The 11,027-nt window shown below is 45.5% G+C and overlaps 1 protein-coding gene across 1 annotated transcript; it reads left to right on the top strand.

Annotated features, from left to right (window-relative positions):
- The first annotated feature begins 7,306 nt into the window (after window positions 1-7,306).
- LOC124655632 (ent-kaurenoic acid oxidase-like) lies at window positions 7,307-9,285 on the top strand. The gene is made up of 5 exons (XM_047194495.1): window positions 7,307-7,858; window positions 7,975-8,385; window positions 8,469-8,741; window positions 8,942-9,060; window positions 9,186-9,285. Exons 1-5 carry the CDS (start codon window positions 7,307-7,309, stop codon window positions 9,283-9,285), a joined length of 1,455 nt encoding a protein of 484 aa, XP_047050451.1.
- The last annotated feature ends 1,742 nt before the right edge of the window (window positions 9,286-11,027 follow it).

Here is an 11,027-nt window from a genome sequence, read left to right as displayed (position 1 = left end):
GTTGGTAAGGATTGGTATATTCGGTGTCGGTACACCGAGGCTGGTCCATGTGGGAAGCGGGAAGGTGAAGTGGAATCCGGCCTTGGGACTAAGCATAACCCAACGAACAAAAAAAACAAGCGAGAGCCAACAAGATATGTCAACATTAATTTAGAATAGAGACATAAATGTAGGGCCAATATCTACAAGATTTCATTGTAGCTCTATCTATAATCATCAATGTTAAACACCATGCCATAATCATGGAATACATATATAATTTTCCAAACAAAAGCTATGGCATTTGTGTAAAACTAGCAAGATATGCTAATATTAGTTGGGAGATATGCACATATAAATGCAATGCCGATATTTAACTATTTTATTATGGTTTTATGTATAATCACTAGTATTATACACCTAGCAATAATGATGAAATACATAGTTTCTTTACAAAATAAAAGCTATGATGTTTATTAAAAAACTAGAAAGATATGCCCATATTAATTGGGAGAGGTACATATATAAATGAAGTGCCGATATCTAAAGATTTTATCATGGCTCTATGATAGTCACCAATATTAAACACCAGGCCTAATGATGAGATACATGATTTCATTGCAAAATATAAGATGTGGTGTTTATGCAAAACTAGCAGGATATCCTAATATCAATTGGGATATATACATATATAAACGCACAAACCTAACCAACTATATCTAATATTTCATCGTGCGTCCATATGAATACACAGAACGGTACACCGAGCATAAGTTATATGTTTTCCCATGCCGCTCGGAAAAACCAACCCAAGGTATGTTTGCCAGCGTTTCCCATGGCATACTATGTTTTTGGTACGCCATCGGTAGCTAACTATACAAACTGCGTATACCAGAAATGTACCACCGGCATACTGGTACGCCAGCAGTAACCCGCGCGGCATACAAACTGTGTGTTTGCCCATGTTTCCCTCCTTCTCCATATAGAAGCAGACACGTATTCCACCAAACACACCCCTCTCCTGCTCCAAAACGAATAAAATCTCAGAAAAAGGAAAAAACAGCGAGAAAAACCCACCACACCCAACCTGACACCCTCGTTTTCCTCCACCCATTTATTCTGCTGACGACTACACCACCAATCCTCAATCTCTCTCTCTCTCTCACACACACACACACACACACATGTACCCTCTCGATCGTTCCCCCTCAATCCCGGCGAGACCCAGCCGACGGCGTCCTGCTACTCCTCAAAGTGCATCACTGCCACCAATCTATAGTTGAGTCCCTCTGCGCTCGTCCTCGACCCGCTCCTCCCAAGCGAGCCGGGAGAATGCAACGCCCACAGCCGATGCAGGCTCTTCATGGGGAGGAAGCACTAGGCTATAGGAGGCCAAACTGTGATAGCCGGTGCCAGTGCCTAAGGCCGACTAGGGAAGCTAGCCGGCGACGTGAGTGATGAGTGCAAAAAGCGACACATTTTACAACTATATAAACACCTTAGTAGCTTTAAGTTTGTTTGCTTTTTTTTACTGCGCTTTGGCACAACCTATTTGTCTGTTTTCTTAGGATTGGAAATCAGAGAGGAAATATTTGCATTTATTGGGAAAGGACCAAATAGTGTTGGCAATATGCCCTAGAGGCAATAATAATTTAGTTATTATCATATTTCCTTATTCATGATAAATATCTATAGTACATTCTGGAATTGTATTAAGAGAAACCATTAGTACATGTGTGTTTTATAAACAAATCAGAGTCCCTAGTAAGCCTCTAGTTTAAACTAGCTCATTGATCAATTGATGATCAAGGTTTCCTGATCATGAACATTGGATTGGATGTTATTGATAACGGGATCATGCCATTAGGAGAGTGATATGATGGAGAAGACCTAACTAAGCAAAGCAATACGATCGTGCCAATGTTTAATTGATGTAACTTTCCAATGTCAAATATACCAATCCTTAGACCATGAGATTATGCTACTACCCTCTACCGAAAGAATGCTTTGAGGACATCAAACGTCACTTCGTAACTGGGTGATCACAAAGGTGTCTTTAGGTATCTCAGAAAGTACTTGTTGGATGGTATGTATCAAGAGTGGGATGTCCATCCGGTAATGGATAGATATACTCAAGGCCCGCTCAGGTAACACACATTCTATATCGCTTGCAAGCACGTGTCTAATGAGTTAGCCACAAGTGAATGGTGTGTTACGGTAGGAGCAAAGAGTACTTGCTAGTAACGAGATTGAACTAGGTATGGTGATACCGACGATCGAATCTCGGGCAAGTAAAATATCTCGAAACAAACATAATGGAATATGGGATTGCTTGGATCCTCGACATCGTGGTTTAACCGACAAAGATATTCATTGAATGTGTGGGAATCATTATGATCTAGGTCCCTCCATTGATTGTTGATTGTATAGGTGTCTCGATCATGTCCGCAGATTCTCAAACCCTTAGGGTCACACACTTAACGCTCAACATCGCTAGGGTAGAAATGGAATATTCATGATGGTAACACTGAAGGTTTGTTCGGAGTATCAGATGGGATCCAGGACATTACGGGGAGCTTCAGAATGGTCCGGAGAATAGGATTCATATAAGTGAAGTTGATTTTAGGGTTCCAAAAAAGTTTAGGACATTTCCGGTATCGTACGAGGAATCTTCTAGAAGGTTCTAGGGGTCACAACAGGACCCACCTATTCTAGAGGGACCACATGGGATAAATGGGTGTAGCACCAGACCCACATGGGCTTGGTTGGCAACCCATCATGGCCCATGCCCCCCTAAAGGGATCAGGCCAAATCCCTAAAATTAAGGGGAGGAAACTTGGGAGGCAAGTCCCACCTTGGCCGCCGGCCCTAGATGAGTTTTGGGGCCACCTTGGCCGACCCCAACTCCTATATAAATTGAGGAGAGGACAGGGGGTCGGCCATACCAAACCCTAGCCGCCGCCCCTTCTCCTCTTCCATCTCCTTCTCCGCAGCCGCTTGGCGAAGCCCTGCCGGAGTTCTCCACCATAACCTCCACCATTGTCGCGCTGTTGGCTTGTAGATCTCATCTACCTCTTGACCATACCTGCCGGATAAAGAAGGAGGAGCCGGTGTTGTGCTGCGCGTGTGCATAACTCGGAGGCGCCGCTCGTTGCTGTGCTGATCGGATTGGATCTTGGATTGGATCGCGAGGAGTACGAGTACATCAACCACATATAATATACGCTTCCGCTTGCATTCAGCCATGGGCTTGTAAGCATTGGGTCGTAGGCCTAGTAGCATGGAGTGTGTTGGCTATATAGTTGTAACTCGCTTTAGAAGACAACATCGATGAAATAGAACCTGAATTCTGAAATCACATCCCTGTTGCTTTTGCTGCCTCATCCCCTGCTTCCTCCTCTCGTCCCCTTGTTGAATTTCTGTTCGATCTCCCCCAAATCAGGTGAGGTCGTCACAATCGGCGTGCGGCTTGCTAGTGCATGGAAGGCTGTAGAAAAGCATCGGCAGCTCGACGATCTTATCCCGGTACAGGGAAAGACATAGAAAAGCATCAACAACTCGACGATCTTCCTTCAAGCAGTATCACCGGGATCGATCAAGCTTCTGTCGATCTGGCCACCTAGATTTTGGTGTCGAGGGACGAGGTCTACAAGATATGGAGAGATTGCAGCGGCGTGGAGCTCTAACTTGTACGAGACAACATATCTGATATGAATGCCTACTCGATTTAGTCTTTACTAGGTCGGGCCAAGATGTTTGGGCTTCGTACTACAACGAAACCCGAAGCAGACTGCTATGAACGGAATGGGTGGAGGTCCCTATTTTTTCTGACGTACAAAGCGGAGGGCGAGCTACAGTTTTTATCACGAAGCGGAAGGACAAGCCATCAGTTTATTTGAGGTACGAAATTTTGTTCCGGCTTTTTAACCTACCAACACCGCCTATTCCCGTTAGTAAAGAAAAGGTAAGCACGATCCATACTGTGCCCACTAAAACCTATTTAGTACACGCGCTTTTATGTTTAATGCAATGTTGATCAGACTCATCGAACAAAGCAAGCTCTCCGTTTTTTTCCAGCCAACATATATGATTAGGCTATTTGCAGGCAACCAAACACTCCCTTACAACTCGACTCAGCTACACGACGTCTGTATTTGGTCACTCTCTCTAGGCGGACAACCCGGAGCAATTTGATCGAGAATCTGCATACGTGGCATCTTGGTCTTAATTGGAACATCTCGAGCCTACAACAGCTGCCCGTGAAGTGGACTTTTATTATCAACTTATTACATAAGAAGCCACGAACGTACCCCGAGAATGAAGCGGAACTCACAGCGGTGGAGGAAGGCATGAAGCTGGCCTTAATCTGGACGAGCCTGCCGATCATCGTCGAAACCGACTGTTCTTTGGCGTTGGAGTTAATAAATGGCAGTACACCGAATATTTTTGTGTGTGCCTTCCAAGTCTCAAGGATTAGAGATCTAGTTAGGGAAAGAGAGTGCAAGTGTGTGAAAATAGACATGACAGTAAATCGTGTTAGTCATGATCTAGCGCACGTAGGTAGAGTACAGGCAAAAACACAAGTTTGGCTTAGGCAATCCCTTCCTGAGGTTGCTGCAGCTGTAGCCTTTGATTGTATTTCTATCCCCAGTTAATAAAGCTTTCTTTTCCCCGCAAAAAAAAAAAGAACGTACACGTACAGTTTGGTTAAGCACCAATCATGCCCTTGATGTGGAGCTTTATAGTTGCTAGTACGTATGGTATGAAATATGCAAAAAATACTCACAGCGTCTCTTGTAACGTCGTTTGTAGCAAGTTTGATTCAGCATATTCAGTAGAGATGCCGGCCCATAGACTTTTGTTGAGTACAAGCATCGCATTCATTGGTCACTGGATCCGACTTTGGAACTTAGTTGTGAGTCACAAACAACATCATCTACTGGGAATAATCGAGCTAGCTAGTGTTGCCGGAAACTACCAATTCGAGAAACACATACACAAAGGGAGCACTTGTGTATGCATCAATACGCACGTAATCACATATGCGCCAAACACAATAGGAGAATTTAATTAATTAATTATGCATGAAGCAATAATTAGCGGCGCCCACTGCTGCTAGCGTACCAGGCTGGTGGGCCAGCGGTAGCCGCTGGGGTGATATTAGCGGCGTACCTCAGAGGTAGCAAAAACAGGTACTATGGTGATAGGATTTTCCGTAGTAGTGTCTATTGTATGCGATCGTAGCTTAGATCATGGTTGATGATGAAATACTCCGATGCTCCATGGTGGGCTAATTCGGGAACAAGGTGGCAATTCCGGGTGTGGTAGACGTACAAGACTCGGAGGCGGGCGACGAAGGTGTCGTTGCATGAGGAGGCCACATGACATGAGAAGGCGGCGAGCTTCAAAGGATGCAGGAGCGGCACAAACTCGTATGTGCAAAGTGGGTAGTTGGTGGAGAAGCCGAGGATGCGGGGCAGGTGGCGGTCGTGGAAGCAGCGGAGGACCACTAGGTCAGAGGCGTGGATGAGCCATCGTTTGGAGACGAAGGCGCACATACGAGTAAGTGGGGCAAGCCGAGAGGGAGGAAAATCTCGCGGAGAAGGTCATTACATCTGAACGTTGATGCCACCGATGTGGCCGCCGGCCCCTGTCCATGAGAGTGCATGTTCTTGGCCAATCGAAATTGGAAGTGTGGAGTGTGTTGGCTATATAGCTACAACTCGTTGTAGAAGACGACATCGATGAAGTAGAACCTGAATTCTGAAATATCATCCCTATTGTTTCCTCATCCCCTGCTTCCTCCACTCGTCCCCTTCTTGAATTTCTGTGCGATCTCTCCCAAATCAGGTGAGGTCATCACAGTCGACGTGTGGCTTGCTGGTGCATGGAAAGCCGTAGAAAAGCATTGGCAACTCGACGATCTTATCCTGGTGCAGGCAAAGCCGTATAAAAGCATCGGCAACTCGACGATCTTCCTTCGAGCAGTATCACCAGGATCGATCAAGCTTCTGTCAATCCGGCCACCTAGATTTTCGTGTCGAGGGACGAGTGCTACAAGATATGGAGAGATTGGGGTGGCGTGGAGCGCCAACTTGTACGAGACAACGTATCTGATACGGATGCCTACTCGATCTAGTCTTTACTGGGTTGGGCCAATGTGTTTGGGCTTCGTACTACAACGAAACCCGAAGCAGACATAGACTTCTGCTATGAAAGGAACGGGCGGAGGTCCCTGGTTTTTCTGACGTAGAGAGCGAAAGGGCGAGCTACGGTTTTTATCACGAAGCGGAAGGACAAGCCATCAGTTTATTTGACGTACAAAATTTTGTTCCGGCTTCTTAACCTACCGGCCAACACCGCCTATTCCAGTTTAATAGTAAAGAAAAGGTAAGTACGAGCCATAGTGTGCCCACTAAAACCTATTTGGTACACGCGCTTTTATGTTTAATGTAATGTTGATCAGACTCATCGAACAAAGCAAGCTCTTCGGTTTTTTCCAGCCAACATATATGGTTAGGCTATTTGCAGGCAACCAAACACTCCCTTACAGCTACACGACGTCTGTATTTGGTTTTGGTCACTCTCTCTAGGCGGACAACCCAGAGCAATTTGATCGAGAATCTGCATGGCATCTTGGTGTTAATTGGAACATCTCGAGCCTACTACAATGGGTCAATCAAATAGCCGCCCGTGAAGTGGACTTTATCAACTTATTACATAAGAAGCAACGAACGTACACGTAAAGTTCGGTTAAGCACCAATCATGCGCTTGATGTGGACCTTTGTTTTAGTTGCTAGTACGTATGGTATGAAATATGCAAAAAATACTCACAGCGTTTCTTGTACATACGTCGTTTGTAGCAAGTTTGATTCAGCATATTCAGCAGAGATGCCGGCCCTTAGACTTTTGTTGAGTATAAGCATCGCATTCATTGGTCACTGGATCCGACTTTGGAACTTAGTTCTGAGTCAGAGACAGGATCATCTACTGGGAATAATCGAGCTAGCTAGTGTTGCGGGAAACTACCAATTCGAGTAACACATACACAAAGGGAGCACTTGTGTATGCATCAATACGCACGTAATCACATATGCGCCAAACACAATAGAAGAATTTAATTAATTAATCATGCATGAAGCAATTAGGGTTTGTTCCCACTTGCGTGGAGCGACGAAAGAATCAGCCACCCTGCATCCACACACTAGCTGTATATATAGTCGATCTATTGTCTCCAATTCCAAGGCAGGATCACGACTTCTCGAGAAATCACTCGAGCACGTAGAATATAGCATCAGTTGATCAGCTAGCGATATGCTTGCAACAATGGCGATCTCGTGGGCATGGTTGCTTGGCGCCGTCCCGCTCCTCTTCCTCGCCTTCTGGCATGCCACCGACGCGTGGTACCGCGCTGCCTTCTTCCTCAAGCACGGCAAGAAGAGCCTGCCACCGGGGCACATGGGCGTGCCTTTCCTCGGTGAGACGCTCTCGCTGCTCTGGTACTTCAAGCACGCGCGCCGCCCCGACGAGTTCATCAGCGCCAAGAAAACCGCGTACGGGAAGGCGGCGGGGATGTACCGGACGCACCTATTCGGCTCCCCCACCATCATCGCCTGCACGCCGGCGGCCAACAAGTTCGTGCTCCAGTCCCCCGAGAATTTCGGCGTGCAATGGCCCGAGCCGGAGCTTGTCGGCCACACCTCGGTTGTTAATGTCGAAGGCGCCACACACACCAGGCTCCGTGGGTTCATCCTCGCTGCCATCAATAGCCCCAGGTCGCTCCGGACCATTGCCGCTGTTGTGCAGCCGCGGGTCGTGGCTGCGCTTGCCTCATGGGCCGATAAGGGTACCATCGTCGCCGCCACGGAGATCAAGAGAGTAAGAACTTACCATACTCTTGCTTGGTATTTAGAGTCAAATATAATTTCGTCTATTCAGACTTACGACAATCTCAATGTTACACAATTAGTGAAGATATTCTTGTATGCATGCAGGTGACCTTTGCTAACATCTGCATGATGTTCATAAGCATGGAGCCCTCGCCCCTAACGGAGAAGATCGACGAGTGGTTCGGAAACTTGGTTGCTGGCCTCAGGTCATTTCCCTTGGATTTTCCAGGGACAACGTTCCATCGCGCTCGCAAGTGCCGGCGCAAGCTCAACGCGGTGTTCCGGGAGGAGCTGCAGGCTAGGAGGAAGAAAGCCATGGCGACCGAGGCCGAGGATGACGATGTGATGGGTGGTTTCATGCGGATGGAGGACGAGCAGGGGAAGAAGCTAAGCGACGACGAGGTGGTGGACAACATCGTTTCTCTCGTTGTCGCCGGCTATGAGTCCACCGCCAGCGCCATCACGTGGGCAACGTACCACCTAGCAAAATCCACCGACGCTCTCTCCAAGCTACGTGTAAGCCATCAATATATCTCCAACCAGACAATCATATGGTAATATAAAGAGATCATATCTAACTAATCTTTCGTGATTGGCAGGAGGAGAATTTGACGATGAGAGAAAGCAAAGGTGGTTTGTCTTTTATCACACATGATGACATCCCGAAGATGAAGTACACGGCGAAAGTGGTAGAGGAGACAATCCGGATGGCCAACATCGCGCCGATGGCACACCGCGTGGCGAAGAAGGAAGTGGAGTACAACGGGTACACCATACCGAAGGGGTGGCCAGTTCTGGTGTGGGTTAGGTCCTTGCACACTGACCCCAACAACTTCCAAGATCCCCTCACCTTTAACCCCGACAGATGGGACGTAAGTATTCCCTCTGTGTATCTAGAAACTATCTAGTAGGTAGATATATCCAAATTTAACAAAATTGAGACACTTTTGGTAGGATGGAGAGAGTAGAATAAATATTGTTTCTCAAAATTTGTGTGCGTATGTTCAACATGAGTGAATCAACTAATGATGAAAAAAATAAGAAATTGTTAATGGACACCTGAATGATGCAGGAACCGGCCAAGCCAGGCACGTACCAGGTGTTCGGAGGAGGCTATAGGGTCTGTGCCGGTAACATGCTCGCGAGGCTGCAGCTCACCATCATGCTTCATCACCTGTCCATCGGCTATGAGTAAGTACGAGCTAGCTAGCACTAATTTAGATACCCAATTGCCTAATATTCAATATGCATATGACATAAATTGTATTTGCTGATATTATGTTATGTGGTTGAGAGTTTGCCCTCCATTATTTCAGATGGGAGTTGCTAAATCCTGATGCAGAGATCAGTTACCTTCCCCACCCGAAGCCAGTGGATGGTGTGGCCATGACCTTCCGTAAGCTTGCCACAAAATGATCCAACCTACATTTGCTAGTGTTGAGAAGCATATTTGTGCTTAATTATCACTACCAAAGTTGGGAGTTATGGGAGTTTTCTTGGTTGACAAATGGGAGTTTCAGTGGTTGGGAGCTTTTCTATGGGTTCAGGTGCCCTGTTTGCACCTCTCCTTGGAAGTGCGGCAGCTATCTGTGCAAAAAAAAAAAAAGAAGATCCCTGAAGATGCATAGTATCTTCCTTTTGTAGGGCCTTGTTAGGAGTGTGGCTGTTGTCTTCTCGTTTCGGATATTTTGCGTGTTTTGCTATCTCTTTGTCGTGAGCTGTGTTGGTGTGTCTCCTTGGAGCCTTTAGTTTAGTTGGTAGCTCGTTTGTGCGCTTTCTCTTGTAAAGCTGGAGGTCCCCAGCGGTTACTATTGCTGTAAAAATCTTTGTGTTTGTCGCTATAAAAAGCAGGGCCTTACTGCCTTCCATCTAAAATTTTTTATCACCACCAATGTAGCTACATTTATATGCATGTTTTAATTTGGCATTATTGTATGATCATAGCAGATCTGGAACTAGCCTAATATTTTCTCTATGTAATACGATAAGAGTATGATTTGTAGTTCATGGAATGAACACTTCAACATGCTAGTTTATTTAAGAAGAGGGCTATCTACAGAGCTAGATTCTAACAATAATCACTAGAAAAATAACCGACATTTGCAAATATTTGTTTGATTTCTCTCTAATTGCGGCATGTGGTGGGCATACTTGACAAGTATCCCAATGGTCGATTTTTGTGTGATTTTCCCACCGATGCATGGACACATTATTCGTGTATTTATTTCGAGATTCTAAACTTTAAAATAAAATATCTTTAGAATATTATGTGCGTGCTTAACAGAAAAAACAGCATGTCACAAAAAATGAAAAGTGTGGAGCTATTAGAAAATCAGGAAACACCGGCTATGTGAGGTGTACAGCACCTCATGCTGGGCGGCCCTAGCTGGCGCTCGCGCGCCAGGATTAAATCAAGCGATCGGTTTCGGACAACCCAATTTGGGAATAAAACCATGAAAACGCGTTTTCCCTTTCGTGGTAATTGTGGACCACAGAGGTTACGTGCCTTAATTGATTTGCCTTCTCTTTCCGCTCGTGACAATTCCCTTTCCGCTCGTGGCAATTCTCTTTCGTGGCAATTCCCTTTCCGCTCGTGATACAAGTTGGGTTGTCGTACGTTAATTTGCTTGCTGCACGTGGGCAATTCCCTTTACATGTTCACGTAGTAAAATATTAACTATTCCCTTATTCTCTTTTTGGGCTAGTGAAATTTTAGGGTTAAAAAAAGGGAGGGGAGCAGCATAATCCACTTGCAAATGAAATGAACTACGACTTGCAACATGACAATTCCCTTCTTCCGCAATTCCCTTCTTGGTAACATAATAATGTAGGTGTCGGTTAAGCTTCCATATACATGTTGATAAAGACTCAATGGGAGTGTTGGTAACATATGGACTAAGGTGTTGATGAAGAGTTCATGGGAGGGTTGATAAGTAGAGTTGATAAACAAAAAAGGACCACCTTTGTGTACAGAAAAAAGAAAAAAGAAGGAGGTAACAAGAGAGTAGATGGGTTGGTAAAACATTGAGCCACCTATTGATGAAGAGTGCATCGGATGGTTGATAAGTAGGTTCCCTTGTTCCCTTAAAAAACAAAAAGGACCACCTTTGTGTACAGGAAAAAGAAAAAAAAGAACGAGGTAACAAGAGAGTAGATGG

This window comes from Lolium rigidum, chromosome 5 (genome assembly GCF_022539505.1).
Source record: "Lolium rigidum isolate FL_2022 chromosome 5, APGP_CSIRO_Lrig_0.1, whole genome shotgun sequence".
Classification (NCBI taxonomy): Eukaryota; Viridiplantae; Streptophyta; class Magnoliopsida; order Poales; family Poaceae; genus Lolium; species Lolium rigidum.
Note: the sequence above shows the minus strand (reverse complement) of the source record. Positions and strands in the feature narration are given on the sequence as shown.